Here is a 20644-nt window from a genome sequence, read left to right on the forward strand (position 1 = left end):
TTTGACCGAACAGCAGGCAAATAAAGCTTTTGTGTGCCTCGGCAGCTGAGAGTTGCGCAAAGCTAATGGTGTAGCCCAGTCCATCACACAAACCAACCTCCCTTCCATTGACTCAATCTACAGTTCATGCTGCCTCGGCAGCACAATCAAGGACCAGTCTCACCTCTTCTCCCCTCGCCCATCAATAGACAATAGACAATAGGTGCAGGAGTAGACCATTCGGCCCTTCGAGCCAGCACCGCCATTCAATGTGATCATGGCTGATCATCCCCAATCAGTACCCCGTTCCTGCCTTCTCCCCATATCCCCTGACTCCTCTATCTTTAAGAGCCCTCCCTATCTAGCTCTCTCTTGAAAGTATCCAGAGAACCTGCCTCCACTGCCCTCCTCGACTTTTCAAAAGATTATCTAGCTCTACCGTAAATAAATCTCATGAAGTCAACAAAACTAATTTTCTCTTCCTATTTCAGATTCCCAGCTCCTGCGGATTTTTCTGTTTGATTTTCAGTAGCCGAGAGCTTTTGTTTTGGTTTGAGATTAAATTTTCCCCTCGATTTCCTCTGTATCTAGGACACTTGGCTCGCTGCCTCAGTGCCGTGACACAATGAGGAAGGAAATGGCTCTCTGTTGTTGCGTTTGGCCCAGCTTCAGGTTGGGTCAGCAAACAGAAATGAGCACAGCCAGTCCTGACTGGACTGAACGAACGCCTGTCTTCAAAGAGCGATGAGCCTCGGCCTAGGCCTAGGCCCAGCACCAGCCCCAGCCCCAGCCCCGGCCTAGGCCTAGGCCCAGCCCCAGCCTCTCCTCCTTGCTCACCCAGCGCACATTCTGTGGCTCGGATCCTGCAATGTAAACACGGTGGCCGATTCTCAGAGATGGAATCGGAGTGCTGGAGTAACTCAGCGGGCCAGGCAGCATCTCTGGAGAACATTAATATAGGTGACGTTTCGAGACGGGGCCCTTTCCCAGATTCCAGACCCGAAACGTCGCCTATCCAAGTTCCAGGAGCAAAATTAGGCCATTCGGCCCATCAAGTCTAATCCACCATTCAATCATGGCTGATCTATCTCTCCCTCACAACCCCATTCTCCTGCCTTCTCCCCATAACCCTTGACACCCGTCCTAATCAAGAACTTGTCGATCTCTGCTTTGGAAATACCAATGACTTGTCCTCCACAATGAATCCCACAGATTCACCACCCTCTGGTTAAGGAAATTCCTCCTCATATCCTTTCTAAATGTACGTCCTTTTATTCTGAGGCTGCGCCCTCTGGTCCTAGACTCTCTCACTAATTGAAACATCCTCTCCACATCAACTCTATCCAAGCCTTTCACTATTTGGTAAGTTTCAATGAGGTTCCCTCTAATCTTTCTAAACTCCAGCGAGTACAGACCCAGCGTACGTAACGCTCATCGTACGTTAACCCACTCATTCCTGGGATCATTCTTGTCAACCTCCTCTGGACCCTCTCCAACGCCAGCATTTTAACACCGCCATTCAATGTGATCATGGCTGATCATCCCCAATCAGTACCCCGTTCCTGCCTTCTCCCCATATCCCCTGACTCCGCTATTTTTAAGAGCCCTATCTAGCTCTCTCTTGAAAGCAGCCAGAGACCGGCCTCCACCGCCCTCTGAGGCAGAGAATTCCACAGACTCACTGTGAGAAAAAGTGTTTCCTCGTCTCCGTTCTAAATGGCTTACCCCTTATTCTTAAACAAATGTCGAGACCCTTCTTCAGACTGAGACTCAGGGGAGAGGGAAATTCGAGATATGAAGAGGTTACAAAGAACAAATGAATGAAAGGTGTGCAAGAAGGACAAATCAAAGCCAGCAATAATGACGAAGGGGAGCTGGAGCCCACAATGGTCCATTGTTGGCTGTGGAGAAGGTGATTACAAGTGAAACTGCTGAATAGAACCGTGAAACTACGCGGGACGGCAATGAAACTACTCTGACAACTAGGGTGGGGAGGGACGGAAGCGTTACTTGAAGTTAGAGAAATCAATATTCATACCACTGGGTTGTGAGATCAGTATCAGGCTGGGACCTGCAACTTCCTATATATTTAGAATCCTTGCTGCAGTATTAATTTTGGAAGTGTTTCTCTCATGTACAAGGTGTTGGGCTATTTTAATCACATCTAAAGTATTTATTAGCGTCTCTTGAACTTGTACATCTCAGCATTTCAAGTGGCGATCCAGCTATGTTCTATAATATGCTGACAGATATTATCTTCACTGTCCGTTAGAACTGGAACTCTATAAAAGTTAGAGTCATAGAGTCATACAGCGTGGAAACATGCCCCTTTGTCTCAACTTGCCCACACCGACCAGCATGCCCCATTCACACTAGTCTCACCTGCCTGCTTTTGGCCCATATCCCTCGAAATGTGTAGGAAGGAACTACAGATGCTGGTTTACACTGAAGATGGATACAAAGTGCTGGAGTGACTCAGCGGGACAGGGAGCATCTCTGGAGGGAAGGAATGGGTGATGTTTCTGGTCAAGATCATTGCTGCCTGTCCCGCTGAGTTACTCTAGCTTTTTGTGTATATATATATGTGTGTGTGTGTGTGTGTGTGTGTGTGTGTGTGTGTGTGTGTGTGTGTGTGTGTGTGTGTGTGTGTGTGTGTGTGCGTGTTTGTGTGTGTGGTGTGTGTGTGTTTGTGTGTTGTGTGCGTGTATGTGTGTGCGTGTGTGTATGTGTGTATGTGTGGGTGTGTATGTGTGTGTGTGTGCGTGCGTGTGTGTGCGCTTGCGTGCGTGCATGTGCGTGTGTGCGTGTGTGTGTGTGTGTGTGTGTGTGCGTGTGTGTGTGTGCGCTTGCGTGCGTGCATGTGCGTGTGTGCGTGTGTGTGTGTGTGTGTGTGTGTGTGTTTGTGTGCTTGTGTGTGTGTGCGTGCGTGCGTGTGTGTGTGTGTGTGTGTGTGCGTGTGTGTGTGCGCGTGCGTGCGTGCATGTGCGTGTGTGTGTGTGTGTGTGTGTGTGTGTTTGTGTGCTTGTGTGTGCGTGCGTGCGTGTGTGTGTGTGCTTGTGTGTGTGTGCGTGCGTGCGTGTGTGCGTGTGCGTGTGTGTGTGTGCGTGTGTGCGTGTGCGTGTGTGTGTGTGTGTGCGCTTGTGTGTGTGTGTGCGTGCGTTGTGTGCGTATGTGTGGGGGGGGGCGCTGAAGAAGGGTCCCGACCTGGAACTGATCCTATGTTTTTTATACTATATACATACACAATACTATATTATATCCAATGCATAATGTTCTCTATTATTAATTTCCTATTCCAAGTGGGTTTTCAGGAATATCCTGGATCGTTACAAGGCATGACTAAGTGAACCACCAGTGGTTTAGCTGGGAAATAATGTGATAATGAAAGATGATGTAAATGTGAATCTTCCTCTTTTGCTTTAGCTTTCGAGCATGCTGTCGAAACAGCCACTGCCTTGTCACGAGTTCCCCCGTGCGATGTTGCCGACTTGAGCTCGACTACACTTTGGGAATTAAAATCAGAGATTGAGATCCTTGCGTTAAAAATGCGAGAAGCAGAACCTCAGTGAGCTCGCTGCCCCAATGTAGCCCGTGGTAGAGCAACTGACACAGGTCGACCTGGTTCCCACAACTGATGGTGCGTTGCCTATAAAAAGAGCATTAACATTAACATTAACCCTACAGCGACTGAGGAACAGGAGAGGATTATTCTGACCATCCATTCAGCTTGTCCCTTAATTAGGGCACCTCTTTGGATCATTGACCTTGTCGTGGTGAAGAGGCTCGCGTGACCCCGTGATTCAGAAAGCATCCAGAGAACCGGCCTCCACCGCCCTCTGAGGCACAGAATTCCACCGAGAGGCACAGTGGTGTAGCTGGTAGTTGTTTTAGGTAGACACAAAATGCTGGAGAAATTCAACGGTTCAGGCAGCATCTCTGGAGGAAAGGAATAGGTAACGTTTTGGGTCGAGGCCCTTCTTCAGTCTCAGGAAGTCCTCGCTGAGGTACTCCAGCATTTTGTGTCTATCTCTGGATTAAACCGGCATCTGCAGTTCCTCCCTACAACAGTTATGTTGCAGCTACTGTACCTTTACTACTGCAGCAAGTATAAATGCCATTGTTCCTGCTCATAGCCAGTGCATACGGCAAATACATATCCTTCATTCTTGAAATTCTCTCCTTTGGTTCAAGCTGTGGTGAAGCACACAGTTCAACATAGTTGTACAGGGCCCTAGTGAGACCACACCTGGAGTAATGTGTGCAGTTTTGGTCCCCTAATTTGAGGAAGGGCATTCTTGCTATTGAGGGAGTGCAGCGTAGGTTTACAAGGTTAATTCCCGGGATGGCGGGACTGTCATATGCTGAGAGAATGGAGCAGCTGGGCTTGTACACTCTGGAGTTTAGAAGGATGAGAGGGTATCTTATTGAAACATATAAGGGTTGGACACACTAGAGGCAGGAAACATGCTCCCGATGTTGGGGGAGTCCAGAACCAGTGGCCACAGTTTAAGAATAAGGAGTAAGCCATTTAGAACGGAGACGAGGAAACACAGAGAGTTGTGAGTCTGAGGAATTCTCTGCCTCAGAGGACGGTGGAGGCCGGTTCTCTGGATGCTTTCAAGAGAGAGCTGGATAGGGCTCTTATAGATAGCGGAGTCAGGGGATATGGGGAGAAGGCAGGAACGGGGTACTGATTGGGGATGATCAGCCATGATCACATTGTATGGCGGTGCTGGCTCGAAGGGCCGAATGGCCTACTCCTGCAACTATTGTCTATTAACTAAGCAACATTCAGGAAAGTTTCATCAATTGGCTGTCTTCTTTGAAGTGGGCACAATTTTAGACTAGACACAACTGGTATATAGAAGGTGACAAATGGCTTGGATTCAGTCTACTGAAGGGTGATTCCCGCTGCAGATTCCTTATAGAGACCAGCTGAAGGATATAGATCACTGGACACTTTACGTTTAAAGTAGATGACTGTACAGAAGCCAAGTCCTTGGATTCCTGATTAGTACAGGTGTCAGAGGTTATGGGGAAAAGGCAGGAGAATGGGGTTAGGAGGGAGAGATAGATCAGCCATGGTTGAATGGCGGAGTGGACTTGATGGGCTGAATGGCCTAATTCTACTCCTATTCCTTATGACCTTATGGATCATTAGCCTCCAAAGCAGCAAAGATAGTACCCAGTTCCCATATCCCTTTGATCGACACAAAATGCTGGAGTTACTCAGCAAGACAGGCAGCATCTCTGGAGAGAAGGAATGGGTGATGTTTTGGGTCGAGACCCTTTCTTCATTCATGTCCCTGAAACATCACCCATTCCTTCTCTCCAGAGATGCTGCCCGTCCCGCTGAGTCACTGCAGCTTTTTGTGTCTATCTTCGGTGTAAACCAGCATCTCCAGTTCCTTCCTACACATTGGGGAGAATACGTGTTCGGCACGGACTAGAAGGGCCGAGATGGCCTGTTTCCGTGCTGTAATTGTTATATGGTTATATTCCCAGATCCTCATTACTCTCAGTTCACCAGTTGTTGACTACTAAGGAAGGATCGTCCACTGTTCATCTCCAGAATTAGTGGGTGGCACAGTGGCGCAGCCAGTAGTACTGCTGCCTCACAGGACCAGTTGTCCCTAGTGTGTAGGATAGTGTGTGGGGCAATAGCTGGTCGGCATGGACTCAATGGGCCGAAGGGCCTGTTTCCATGCTATATCTCTCAAGTAAAGTATTAAAGTGAAGTAACGTGAGGAAAATAAAATGGGTTTGGTATCGGATTGTTGTCAGTGAGTGGGAAAGGTTGGTTGATGCAGGTTGAATCGATCTGCAGGATGCCATAACTAGACTAATGGTCCAAGCACCAGCTCTGTCTCTACCCAAGGATCCATCACCTGCAACATGGCCGCCCTGTCAGGAAATGAGAGGGAAATTGAGGAAGGAATGGGATTGTCCGTGCCTTCAACGTCCCGCCAACTTAGGGCGGCACTTGCTGCCTTACAGCGATTACAGCTCCGAAGACCCAGGTTTGATCCTGACTGCAGGTGCGGAGTTTGCACGTTCTACCCGTGAGTTTTCTCCGAGATCTTCGCTTTCCTCCCACAGTCCAAAGACGTACAGGTTTGTAGGTTAATTGGCTTGGTAAAAATAGAAATTGTCCTGTGTGCGTGTGTGTGTGTGTGTGTGTGTGTGTGTGTGTGTGTGTGTGTGTGTGTGTGTGTGTGTGTGTGTGTGTGTGTGTGTGTGTGTGTGTGTGTGTGTGTGTGTGTGAGATAGTGTTAAGGGCCTGTCCCACTGTACGAGGTAATTCAAGAGTTCTCCCGAGTTTTCCCCCAATTCGAACTCGGAGAATGTCCGTAGGAGTTCGTGAATGTCTCGTAGCGGCTCGTACGAGTAACGGTAGGTACTCGGGAAATCCGGTAAATTCGTGACGTTTTTTAACACCGTGAAAAATGGCCGCGAGTAAAACAATACTCGCGATAACAAAACTAGTTACTTTTTACTCGTACGAGCCGCTACGAGACATCCACGGACTCCTACGGACCCGCTACGGGCATTCTCCGAGTTCGAATCAGGGGAAAACTCGGGAGAACCCGTGAATTACCTCGTACAGTGAGACAGGGGCTTTAGAGTGTGCGGGGATCGCTGGTCGGCGCGGACCCGGTGGGCCGAAGGGCCTGTTTCCGCGCTGGATCTCTAAACTAAACCAATTCATCCACCCACCCACCCTCCCAAAAAACTACGAAAAAACCTATCATAGAATTATTTTCATTTATTTGGAAAAAAATAAATTTCAACTTCTCTTCAACAGAAAGACATATATAAAACATAATAGATAAACGTCTGTACAAATCTCTTATAAATATACACTATGTACAAAATAAAATTAGAAAAAGTATATTTCATTTTGTATGCATATCAAAAATTCTTAAATTATAAAATATTAAAATAACATTGGCTTGACTTTGAAACAGAAATGCAATAATTTGCCATGTTTAGTTAATAAAAAGTAGTCCTTCATGATAAGACACAGTATACACAGCATTTTCCCCCATAGTTGACTATATAGAGAAGGGGACAAGTCTATGGGAGGCAAAGGTGTCCTGAAGCATAGGTTCACAAATGGGTTTTACTGAAGTCTGGATCAATCTCCGCCTTGAACTCAACTGTCCGACCTCGTAACTACGGACACGTATACTGTGTGTGCCTCTTGTTCTGATGGCTAGGCTGGGTTCTTGAGAGCCTCTGATATTGTCTGTCATTTTAACTGAGAGAGCAGGACAATATTCCACAGTTACAGCCCCTTCGAGATTCGTTGCATAATGAAAGAGCAACTTTTTAGTAAAAGGGGGCCCATACGCAAGTACTGTCGCATAGATCAGGTTCAGAACTCATGTTCACAATCGGTTTAAAAGGTCCTGCCTTTTCCGCCTCCACCGTTGTTTTCAGTCCTTGGGATGCAGTTTGTTTTTTTTTGTTTAGGCATTTCATTTTTTTTGTTTTTGTGCCTTTTTGAAAATAGTGCAAATGTTTTTTCCCCAGCTTTCCAAAGAGGAGTCAGGAGGCAATCTTCATTATCCTAAAAGCCCAGGTTCGGCAACGGTCCTCAGCTACAGAAGAGGTTCTCCATCCCAGAAGATCGAGCAGCATGAATAAATATTAAATACAGGAATACAACAAAAAAAACAACCCCGTAGAGTCCATTAAATCTGTAAACATTCAGAAACAGGAGAAGCATCAGCTGCTTGGAGTGTGAGGAGATTGAATTCATACCTGCAACAGATGAGAAACAATGATTAATTTAGTTGCAGCATCGCTGATCCTTGCTGTTAGAAGGCCATCAGGCTATTAAACTTGACTCGGACAAAACTCTGAACATTAATAGGAGGTACACAAAAATGCTGGAGAAACTCAGCGGGTGCAGCAGCATTTATGGAGCGAAGGAAATAGGCAACGTTTTGGGACGAAACCCTTCTTCAGGCCCGAAACGTTGCCTATTTCCTTTGCTCCATAGATGCTGCTGCACCCGCTGAGTTTCTCCAGCATTTTTGTCTACCTTCGATTTTCCAGCATCTGCAGTTCCTTCTTAAACACTCAGAACATTAAAAGCCCATTATCCGTTTATTTGCACTTTATCAGTTTATTTATTCATGTGTGTATATATTTATATAATGGTATATGGACACACTGATCTGTTCTGTAGTCAATGCCTACTATATTCTGTTGTGCTGAAGCAAAGCAAGAATGTCATTGTCCTAACTGGGACACATGACAATAAACTCTCTTGAATCTCGAATCTCGAATCTAGAAGGAACTGCAGATGCTGGTTTAAACCGAAGACAGGCACATAAAGATGGAGTAACAAAAAGCTGGGCGGATAGACACACACACTTTTTAAATAGGCAACGTTTCGGGCCAAAACCCTTCCTCAGTCTAAAGAAGGGTTTTGGCCCGAAACGTTGCCTATTTCCATCGCTCCAAGATGCTGCTGCACCCGCTGAGTTTCTCCAGCATTTTTGTCTACCTACGATTTTCCAGCATCTGCAGTTCCTTCTTAAACACATTTTTTAAATGATTGGTAAAAGAAAGGGGGTGGCATGGTGGCTCAGCGGTAGAGTTGCTGCCTCACAGCACCAGAGACCCGGGTTCAATCCCGACTACGGGCGCTGTCTGTACAGAGTTTGTGACCTGCGTGGGTTTTCTCCAAGATCTCCGGTTTCCTCCCACACTCCAAAGACGTGCAGGTTTGTAGGTAAATTGGCTTGGTATAAGTGTAAAATATGTCTCTAGTTCACAGCTTAAGGATAAGGGGGAAATCCTTTAAAACTGAGATGAGAAGAACTTTTTTCACACAGAGAGTGGTGAATCTCTGGAACTCTCTGCCACAGAGGGTAGTCGAGGCCAGTTCATTGGCTATATTTAAGAGGGAGTTAGATGTGGCCCTTGTGGCTAAGGGGATCAGAGGGTATGGAGAGAAGGCAGGTACAGGATACTGAGTTGGATGATCAGCCATGATCATATTGAATGGCGGTGCAGGCTCGAAGGGCCAAATGGCCTACTCCTGCACCTAATTTCTATGTTTCTATGTGTGTGGGATAGTATTAGTTTGTGGGGATCGCTGGTTGACACGGACCCGGTGGGCCGAAGGGCCTGTTTCCGCGCTGGATCTCTAAACTAAACTAAACTCAGCGGGTCAGACAGCATTCCTGAATAGGAATAGGTGACGTCTCGGGTCGAGACCCTTCTTCACACTGAGAGTCAGGGAAACAAGAGGTATAGACGGTGATGTGGAGAGATATGGAACAAATGAAAGAAAGATATGCACAAAAGTAACTATAATAAAGGGAACAGGCCATTGTTAGTGGTCGGAGTACATCTACCTCTGTTCTCTCTGTGGTACGAGACTCTACTACCAATATCAAGCGTGCTGGCTTTAGGGGCTGTCCCACTTGGGCAACATTTGCGTGTCACACAGAAAGCGTGCGAAGATTTTGTACATTCCAAAATCCTGGGGCGTCGCGCGCGACCACGCGTCACTGCCTACGGTACCATGCGCGCGTCACGTGGTGTAGCGTAAATGACACGCAAATGGGACAGGCCCTTTACTAGAGGGATTGTAACATCAAGTCCTATTAGTACTGTCTGCATCGACCTCTGTCGTACTAGACTCCATTCCCAAGTCTTACCTCAGTTGCAAATATGCACGGCTCCACTCTTTCAGACACGATGTACATCGGGTGGTACAATCCCTCCTTTGGACAACAGCTCGCGGGCTTGGACGATTGCTGGCTTTCAGGTTTCTTACTGCGAGGGGAGAGAAGATGGAGGGTTATTAGACTTCCTCTGACTACCAGTGTGGAAAAAACACCTTTCCGCCCCCTTCCCGAGAACATCACGCAGGCAAAAATGTATTAGCTTTGTCAACGTGTGCAGGAAGGAACTGCCGAGGCTGGTTTAAACCGAAGATGGAGGACACGAATAGCTGGGGTAACTCAGCGGGACAGGCAGCATCTCTGGAGAGAAGGAATGGGCAATGTTTCGGAAACCAAAACATCACCCATTCCTTTTCTCCAGTTGGTCAGGATTGGACATAAGGAACTGCAGATGCTGGTTCCCCCCCCCAAAAAAGAGACAAAGTGCTGGAGTAACTCAGCAGGACCGGCAGTATCTCAGGGGAGAGAAGGAATGGGTGACGTTTCGGGTCGAGACCCTTCACCTTATAGATAATCAGTTGGTCAGGATTTGGACATAAGGAACTGCAGATGCTGGTTCGCCAAAAAAAGACACAAAGTGCTGGAGTAACTCAGCGGAACCGGAGAGAAGGAATGGGTGATGTTTCGGGTCGAGACCCTTCACCTTGTAGTTAATCAGTTGGTCAGGATTGGACATAAGGAACTGCAGATGCTGGTTTGGCAAAAAAAGACACAAAGTGCTGGAGTAACTCAGCGGGACCGGCAGCATCTCTGGAGAGAAGGAATGGGTGACGTTGCGGGTCGGGCACGGTACTCACTTCTCAAGATTCTTTTTCAAAGGCCGCTCCTCTTTCAGATGCCCGGCGAGATTGTAATCCAGTTTCTGTTTACAGTTAAACTTGTCGGTCAGGCAGTCGGTGCTGAACTCCGCATCCTTGTTCGACACCTTGAACTGTCCCGTGGAGATGATGAAGGCCTCCTTCTCCTTCTGGTAGTCCGAGAGGTTGTTGATGGTCTCCAGGTCGTTGCGCAAGGCCCTGCCGCCGCCTTGGGTCCTGCGCAGGTACTTGAGGAAGACCACGGCTGCAAACACCACCAGGGTCAGGGTGACGAAGCCAAGGGCGACAGAGATGGCCAGGGCCACGGGGAAGGGGTTGTCCGCCTCGGTGGGGGTGGTGGGCCTAACGTGGAACTCGCAGTTGGGCCCCATGAAGCCGGCTGGGCATTTGCAGACGTGCCCGGTGTAGTGGGTGTAACAGATGGCGTTGTTCCTGCAGGGCCCACTGGCGCAGGAGTCCTTGCGTACGCTACAGTCCCTGCCGCCGTAGCCCAGGGTGCAGCTGCATGTGTAGGAGTTGATGCCATCCAGGCAAGTGCCACCGTTGGCACAGGGGCCCTTGGCGCAGTCGTCCTCATTCACCTCGCACCTCGTCCCGACAAACCCCGTCCGACAGCGGCAGATGAAGCTACGGCCAAGAACGTAACACGCACCTACGGGGAGAAGCGAGGAGTTAGAGCAGTCATAGAAACATAGAAAATAGGTGCAGGAGTAGGCCATTCGGCCCTTCGAGCCAGCACCGCCATTCAATATGATCATGGCTGATCATCCAACTCAGTATCCCATCCCTGCCTTCTCTCCATACCCCCTGATCCCTTTAGCCACAAGGGCCACATCTAACTCCCTCTTAAATATAACCAATGAACTGTGGCCTCAACTACCTTCTGTGGCAGAGAATTCCACAGATTCACCACTCTCTGTGTGAAAAATGTTTTTCTCATCTCGGTTCTAAAGGATTTCCCCCTTATCCTTAAGCTGTGAGCCCTTGTCCTGGACTTCCCCAACATCGGGAACAATCTTCCTGCATCTAGCCTGTCCAACCCCTTAAGAATTTTGTAAGTTTCTACAAGTCACGCTGCACCAGCCTGTACGATCATCGATAGTCGGAGCAGACATGATGGGCTGAAGGGCCTGTTTCCATGCTGTATCTCTACAGTCTAAAGTGTTGTAGGATAGTGCTAGTATACGGGGTGATCGCTGGTCATTGTGGACTCGGTGGGCTGAAGGGCCTGTTTCCGTGCTGTACCTCGAAAGACATCTGACAGTGCTTCCATAAGGCCATAAGTGATAGGAGCAGAATTAGGCCATTCAGCCCATCAAGTCTACTGCCCCATTCAATCATGGCTGATCTATCTTCCCCTCCCAACCCCATTCTCCTGCCTTCTCCCCATAACCCCTGACACCCGTACTAATCAAGAATCTATCTATCTCTGCCTTAAACATATCCATTGACTTGGCCCCAACCACCTTCTGTGGCAATGAGTTCCACAGATTCACCACCCTCTGACCGAAGAAATTCCTCTTCATGTCCTTCCGAAAGGAACATCCTTTAATTCTGATGCTATGGCCTCTGGTCCTCAACTCTCCCACTAGTGTGAAAACATCCTCTGCACATCCAGGCCTTTCACTATTCACTCTGATGAAGGGTTTCGGCCCGAAACGTTGCCTATTTCCTTCGCTCCATAGATGCTGCCTCACCCGCTGAGTTTCTCCAGCATTTTGTCTACCTTCACTATTTTGTACGTTTCAGTGAGGTGTCTCCCTCCCCCATGCCCCCATTGAAGCTGACGCTAGAGGTAAAGCTAGGAAAGGGAGGGGTGTGGGGGGGTGGAGAGAGTTGAAGGGGCGACTTGGACTTACCGTTTACGCAGGGGTTGTTGGTACAACGGCCGATCTTCTTCTCACAGTTGGAGCCCGTGAAACCAGCCGGGCATCGGCAAGTGTATCCGCCGTGCGGCTTCTCGCTGCACGAGCCGCCGTTGAAGCAAGGCGCGTCGGCGCAAGTCATGGCGCTGATCTCACAGTTCTTGCCGTAGAATCCCTGAGGACAGGTGCAGGTGTAATTGTTTTCCAGATCCTACAAGAGAGAGAGAGTCTCATTAATCCACCAATCCCCAAAAAGCAAGGAAAGATTTAGGACTTTGAGGCCTAAGAGATAGGCTTCACAGCGTGGAAGTGGGCCCTTTGGACCACTGAGTCAGTGTCGACCGCATACACTAGCACCATCCTACACACACACACACACACACACACGAGGCAATTTACAGAAGCCAATTAAACCTGCAAACCCGCAGGACTTTGGAGTGTGGGAGGAAACCGGAGCACCCGGAGAAAACCCACGCAGGTCACGGGGAGAAGGTACAAACTCCGTACAGACAGCACCTGTAATCAGGATCAAGCTCGGGTCTCTGGCGCTGTGAGGCAGCAACTATACCTCTGGGCCACCGTGCCACCCCAATCATTCCCGTAGTCACGGCACAGAACACAGGGCTCCTTAACCTGCAGCAGCCACGTACCATAACTTAGCCAGGATACAGCGTGGAAACAGGCCCTTTTACGGCCCAACCTGCCCACGATGATCAAGATGCCCCTATCTACACAAGTCCTGTGTGCGGGCAGATTCCATCAGATTCCTGTCCACCCCCCGATGATGTGCCCAAGACTGCTCTCATCACTCCCTTTGGCCTGTTTGAGTAACTGTGGATGCCTTTTGGACTTAAAAACGCCGCACAGGCTTTTCAACGCCTGATGGACATGGTCGCTCGCGGTTTGAACTTTGTTTTCGTGAACCTTTATGACATTCTGGTCGCCAGCCATTCTCATCGTGAACACTGAGCAGCTCCGCGTGCCGTTCGAGCGACTCCGGGATCACGTGTTAGTCATTAACGCCGCCAAGTGCCAGTTCGGTCTCAGCTCTATTTCCTTCCTTGGGCATCACGTTACCCCACAGGGCGCTACGCCTCTTCCCGGCAAGATGGAGGCGATTCAGCGGTTTCCTCGGCCGCTGATCGTCAAGATCTGCAGGAGTTTGTGGGAATGGTGAACTTTTACCATCGTTTCGTGCCGGCGGCGGCTCGGATCATGCGGCCTTTGTTCCTGTGCCTGGCCGGTGAGCCACGGGATCTCGTGTGGACCGCCGAGTCTAACGCCGCTTTCGAGGGTGCCAAGTAGGCGCTAGATGCGGCCATGTTGCTGGTGCACCCGCGGGCTGTGGCCCCCATTGCCCTCACCGTGGATGCTTCTGATGCTGTTGTCGGAGGGGTCCTTGAACAGTTCATCGGTGGGCATTGGCAACGGCTCGCTTTCATCAGCCGGCATCTACGCCCTCCTGAGCGCAATTACAGTGCGTCTGACCGCGAGCTGTTGGCTCTTTATTTGGCATTTCCGGTATTTCCTGGAGGGCCGGACATTTACCGTGTTTACGGACCACAAACCTCTCGCATTTGCCTTCGCGAAGGTGTCTGATCCCTGGTCTGTTCGGCAGCGGTGGCACCCGGCTTTCGTTTCTGAGTTTACAACCGATGTTCGGCACGTGGCCGGCAAGCTGAATCAAGTGGCCGATGCGTTGTCCCGTCCTACAGTCCACGCTGTGCAGTCCGTCGCTCCGGAATTAGACTATGCTGCGCTCGCTGCTGCCCGGCGCGATGGTGACGAGATGCAGGGATATCGTACTGCTGCGTCGGGTTTGGTGTTCGGCCCTGTAGGGGTGCGATACTTCCACCGGCGATCCTGCTGATTGGCGGAAGCCGACAGATAAGAACTGCTTTGATATCTAATGCAGTGGAGGCGAACACTAATGAAGGATCACGCAGATCTGGCATCAGAATGCTCCAGAGTTTGCACGTTGTCCCTGCGATTAGCATGCAGCAAAAGCATTTCACTGTACCTCGGTACACGTGACAATAAACTAAACTGCCCGTATGGATTGCCTCCCACATCCCAAAGACATGCGAATAGGCAGGTGATCGATAGAATCTGGTGGGAGTCGATAGATGTGTGGGGGGGTGGAATAAAATAAGATTAGTTTAAAGAGGTTCTGCATCTACTAAACTACCTTAGTTTATAGAGGTGTTGGATGGTCAGTGTGGACTCGATGAGCTGGAGAAGCTGTTTACTTGCAAACATCACTCATTACTGCACCCAACCTTAAAGCCCTGTCCCACTGTACGAGTTCATTCAAGAGCTCTCCCGAGGTTAAGAAATATATCAAACTCGTGGTAAGCATGGAGAATGTACGTAGCGGGTACGTCGGAGCTCGGGGACGTCTCTTAGCGGCTCGTAACGCTAACGGCAGGTACTCGGGAAACGCGGTAAGCTCGGGAAGATTTTTCAACATGTTGAAAAATGTCCACGAGAGCCCCGAGTACTTACGAGCGGCCATTACCGTAAATCTCCGCGTTCGAATCAGGGCAAACTCGGGAGAACTCTTGAATTAACTCGTACAGTGGGACAGGGCTTTTACAAAGGAGCCAAAGTAATTGACGACATTCGGACTTGTGCACTAGGCTGTACAACTCCTGAATCAACAGCTAAAGCCTTGGATTGTGTAGGGAGGAACTACAGATGCAGGTTTATATGGAAGGTAGGCACAAAGGGCTGGAGCAACTCAGTAGGTCAGGCAGCATCTGATATGCAGAAGAGTTCCGACCACAAACGTCACCCGTTCCGTTTCTCCACAGATGCTGCCTGACCCACTGAGTAACTCCAGCCCTGTGCGTCTTTCTTAAACCTGGGATTATTGGATCTCCAACAATTCAAACTTCCTCTGGTAGGAAGGATCTGCAGATGCCGGTTTAAACCTAAGATAGACACAAAATGCTGGAGTAACTCAGCGGGACAGGCAGCATCTCTGGAGAGAAGGAATGGGTGACGCGAGGTCTCGACCCAAAACGCCACCCATTAAATCTTCCTCTGTGGTTTTTGTGAATGTAACTGGTGCTGATCATTGCCTCTAATCTTACTGGGTTGTCAAAGCCTCCTTGGTGTCAAAGGCGATCACTCACACTTCATCTCTGGAACAGAGGATATAATAAGGTTTGAATGCAGATTTGCAGCAGAATGTAAACCAGGCAACAGTGAACAGGTTGTTCCTGACACCACCTTCTATCGGATGTTGAGTACACACTGATTGGATAGCAACTTGGCAGAGTTACTGCCTTACAGCACCGGAGACCCGGGTTCGATCCCGACTACGGGTGCTGTCTGTACGGAGTTTGTACATTCTCCCCGTGACCTGCGTGGATTTCCTCTGAGACCTTCGCTTTCCCTCCACACTCCAAAGACGTGCAGGTATGTAGGTGGTGTATGTGTAAATTGTCCCTGGCGTGTGTAAGATAGTGTTAATGTGCGGGGATCGCTGGTCGGCGTGGACTCGGTGAACCATATTTGCTGTTTCTGCACTGTATCTCCAAACTAGACAAACCGGATTTCTGCTACGTTTTCTTGGCAAGACATGCCCCCGGCAACTTTCCACAATTTGTGGTGGATGTGACTGTTGCAATAAACATAGCAGCTCAACGGGTTCCAGAACATAGGGCAGGGAGGCTTGGCTTGCTCTGCAGCATTTTCTTTGTACAGTACTCTTTGCCTTTTCTTGAAGTGACAAGGAATGTATCAAGTTAGCTGAAGTTTAGTTTAGTTTAGAGATACAGCGAGTCTGCTCCAACCAGCGATCCCAGCACACTAAATCTCCCCTGCACACACTAGGGACAATTTACATTTATACCAAGCCAATTAATTTACAAACCCTGGATTGATGGACCCCAAGGTCACACAATGCGTTAGAATCAAATTGTGTTCTTCCGATGATCCACAATGTTTAAGACCCAGCTTTGATCTACCTCCCGTTCTGCATCTACCCCCTTTAGCACAATGGTGGTGCCACACAACATCACAATGCCAGTGCGATGAGAGCTGTTCTCCACAAGGCCAAGAGGTGGCCACCTCCATTGGTATCTCACAGGCAACACATCCTCAGAAGGCCACAAAGGCCGAGATTGTTTTAACCTGGGTTTGGTTCACTCATCATCTGCCCCCCCCAACCTAACTGCTTGCTCATTTCAGACTCAAACCTTTTGGTAAGGATGGTGTTATGAAGCTTCTCTTGGTGACGGACATTGAAGTCCCCAATCCTCTCTACCGTTTCAATGCTTCTTCCCCAAGTGTTATTCAACATGGGGGAGCACTACGAGGTATTATAGAAACTTACAAAATTCTTAACGGGTGGGACAGGCTAGATGCAGGAAGAAGGTTCACCAGACTGATTCCTGGGATGGCAGGACTTTCATATGAAGAAAGACTGGATAGACTCGGCTTGTACGCGCTAGAATTTAGAAGATTGAGGGGGGATCTTATAGAAACTTACAAAATTCTTAAGGGGTTGGACAGGCTAGATGCAGGAAGATTGTTCCCGATGATGGGGAAGTCCAGAACAAGGGGTCACAGTTTGAGGATAAGAGGGAAGTCTTTTAGGACCGAGATGAGAAAATCATTTTTCACACGGAGAGTGGTGAATCTGTGGAATTCTCTGCCACAGAAGGTAGTTGAGGCCAGTTCATTGGCTATATTTAAGAGGGAGTTAGATGTGGCCCTTGTGGCTAAAGGGATCAAGGGGTATGGAGAGAAGACAGGTACGGGATACTGAGTTGGATGATCAGCCATGATCATATTGAATGGCAGTGCAGGCTCGAAGGGCCGAATGGCCTACTCCTGCACCTATTTTCTATGTTTCTAATCAAGATGAAGATTCCTTCCCTGTTTTTGATCTAAGCCATCACGGGATCTGGAGTCCATGTTGAGGAGGATCCAGGACTGCCCAAGATTCCCAAGAGCTGGCGGGACCTTTCCAGAGGGCAATTAAGAGTCAACAACATGGAACGTGTGTAGGGAGGGGATGCTTCATTTTCCGAGGAGCTGTGAATGGAACGGAACTGTGTCATCAACAGGAAGCAAGTCCACTTCTGACCTGAATGATGGGAGAAAGGTGGTTGATGAGGCTGCTGAGAAGGTTCGGGCCGGTGACAATGCCTGGAAGAGCTCGTGGGATGATGCCCTAAGGTGACCCAATTTGCACCCCAGCTTAACTCAGCGTGTGCCCAACCCAGGAGGCTCAACTCATCCAGCCACATACTGGGTTACATTCGAGCCTGACACCTTGCTCAGCCTATACCCACCATAGATCCAATACCTCACTAGTCCTTCTCCCACTAGTGGAAACAGCCTTTTGTTCTGAGAGCCAGCGTAGACTCAACGGGCTGAATGGCCTCCCTCCACGCCAAGGCATGATAGTAAATAAGTTTTGGTTACAGCATGCAATGGACAAGTTGGGATATCAGACTGGATGAGATCGGAGCTGGCCCCTGCAGTTGGAACTCATGTAGCCTTGCATAGTTCTGGTCTCCTTAGAAAGGTAGAGTGCAGGAAGGAACTGCAGAAGGTACACAAAATTGCTGGGGAAACTCAGCGGGTGCAGCAGCATCTATGGAGCGAAGGAAATAGGCGACGTTTCGGGCCGAAACCCTTCTTCAGACTGGAGGAACTGCAGATGCTGGTTTAAACCAAAGATAGACACAAAAGACTAGATAGACGTCTAAAGAAGGGTCTCGACCCGAACCATCTCTCCAGAGATGCTGCCTGTCCTGCTGAGTTACCCCAGCATACTGCGTCTATCTTCCTTCTAGTTAGAAAAGGAGCACCCTCCCTGAAGCCGCTGCCCAGACCCCTGAAAACCAAAGATTATAGAGCAAGATGCTCCACTCTGCGAAAAAAGCGTAGTATGACATGGGTGTGACATGACGCCATTTTATTGAGCTGCAGTTTACAATAATATGAATAAAATTTATTAATACGAATATAAATTTATAATATGAATAAAATAATATGAACTAAATATGTGAAGTGTTCGATGCTATATAAAACACTGTTCCCTACAACATTGGTTACACCAAAGATGATTGAGTGGAACAATCTTTGGAACGGATTACACCAAAGATACTAGAGGAGCATTGCCCGCTGCCCGCCGGTTGCCTTCATCTGGTATCGGGGGGGGTGGGGGACCGAACGAGAATCAGTCTCTAGTATCTTTGCTGTGGAGTCGGTCCCCGCTAACAAAGATGTTGCGTTTGGCATATACAAATGGCGGCCGTGACCTTCCGTTACGTACTACACGTCAGTCCATTGGATTTCGGAGGAGTGGTCTATCTTGCTCTGCTCTATAAGCATTGCTGAAAACAAAGGCAAGAACGATAGACATGAATGTGCAAGTCCTGGCCAGAGGTTCCTACGTTTGATACAACCTGCCTCCCTCTTCCAACTTCCATGCGATCGTTATTACAAACCTTACAATATCGAGGAATGACGTGTGACTTTGAAGGTTGTTTAAGAGGGAACTGCAGATGCTGGAAAATCGAAGGTACACAAAAATGCTGGAGAAACTCAGCGGGTGCAGCAGCATCTATGGAGCGAAGGAAATAGGCAACGTTTCGTCCCGAAACGTTGCCTATTTCCTTCGCTCCATAGATGCTGCTGCACCCGCTGAGTTTCTCCAGCATTTTTGTCTACCTTCGATTTTCCAGCATCTGCAGTTCCTTCTTGAACATGGCTGATCTATCTCTCACTCCTAACCCCATTCTCCTGCCTTCTCCCCATAACCCCTCCAGAAGTTTCAGAAGACTGTTATGGGCGACAGATGCTTAAAATCTGAAGATCGTGAAGCTTAAGAGGAAATCACTGATCAATACGTCATGGATTTTTGTGAAAACATGTCTTGCCTCAGCTGCAAATTCCTCGCGTACAATTTCATTAAGAATAGATTTCTGGTCAGTATAATTGAAAACCAACTTGGGAGTCTGAATACTCAGGCAGAATAATCTACCAATAGTGGACAGTTAATCTACGAACAGTGGAAAGGAGTCCTAATCCTTAATCTATCCACTGCCCAATTCCCCAATTCACCAGCTCGTCCTGTACCTGCTCCCATACCCAAGCCCTCAGCAATGATGTTGGTGCCAGCATTAGGTCTCCTAATCTGAGGAAAGACATTCTTGCCATAGAGGGAATACAGTGAAGGTTCACCAGACTGATTCCTGGGATGGCAGGACTTTCATATGAAGAAAGACTGGATAGACTCGGCTTGTACGCGCTAGAATTTAGAAGATTGAGGGGGGATCTTATAGAAACTTACAAAATTCTTAAGGGTTTGGACAGGCTAGATGCAGGAAGATTGTTCCCGATGTTGGGGAAGTCCAGAACAAGGGGTCACAGTTTAAGGATAAGAGGGAAGTCTTTTAGGACCGAGATGAGAAAATCATTTTTCACACAGAGAGTGGTGAATCTATGGAATTCTCTGCCACAGAAGGTAGTTGAGGCCAGTTCATTGGCTATATTTAAGAGAGAGTTAGATGTGGCCCTTGTGGCTAAAGGGATCAGGGGGTATGGAGAGAAGACAGGTACGGGATACTGAGTTGGATGATCAGCCATGATCATATTGAATGGCGGTGCAGGCTCGAAGGGCCGAATGGCCTACTCCTGCACCTATTTTCTATGTTTCTATAATCTTCAACTATTCCAGCAGCCGGGTCTTAATCAATAGACAATAGGTGCAGGAGTAGGCCATTCGGCCCTTCGAGCCAGCACCACAATGACAATGAGCCTGTACCAGATTCCCTTCCATCAACTAATCCACTATCAGAATAACAATCATTAGTTAAGGCACTACCAGATCCAAATTATTAACTAGTCTGATGAAGGATCTCAACCCGAAAGGTCACCTATTCTATTTCACCACAGATGCTGCCTGACCCGTTGAGTTAATCGAGCATTTTGTGTCTCTTCCTTTATTAACTGTTCTTGTTCATGCCCGTAATCTGATTCTGTATTAGCACTTCCAATAATTGATTCTCAATAGACAATAGGTGCCATTCAGCCCTTCGAGCCAGCACCTCCATTCAATGCAATCCCAATTATCAACTGATCCAAAATTTGACCCTGGATTTCTAAAAGGCCAGTATTAAATTGTACTGATTCCACACCAGCGCCCCAATCACTAACTAATCACGTCGCTAATCCCATCTTGTAAATAATCCTGATCCTACAACTCACCCATTGTTTAGCTATCTGGATCCTGAGCCCCGACCACCAGCCG

At 48.4% G+C, this 20644-nt stretch overlaps 1 protein-coding gene across 1 annotated transcript in view; it reads right to left on the reverse strand.

Annotated features, from left to right (window-relative positions):
• Positions 1-6730: 6730 nt before the first annotated feature.
• The window catches only part of dll3 (delta like canonical Notch ligand 3), a 30362-nt gene continuing 16448 nt past the window's right edge, over positions 6731-20644 (reverse strand). Inside the window, exons 7-10 of the mRNA XM_033014284.1 lie at positions 12364-12580; positions 10484-11156; positions 9660-9777; positions 6731-7746 (exon numbers count right to left, since the gene is read on the reverse strand). Of these exons, the coding sequence (XP_032870175.1) occupies positions 7741-7746; positions 9660-9777; positions 10484-11156; positions 12364-12580 (1014 nt within the window). The 3' untranslated portion in view covers positions 6731-7740. The remainder of the gene's footprint in view (positions 7747-9659; positions 9778-10483; positions 11157-12363; positions 12581-20644) is intronic.

This window comes from Amblyraja radiata, chromosome 41 (assembly GCF_010909765.2).
Source record: "Amblyraja radiata isolate CabotCenter1 chromosome 41, sAmbRad1.1.pri, whole genome shotgun sequence".
Classification (NCBI taxonomy): Eukaryota; Metazoa; Chordata; class Chondrichthyes; order Rajiformes; family Rajidae; genus Amblyraja; species Amblyraja radiata.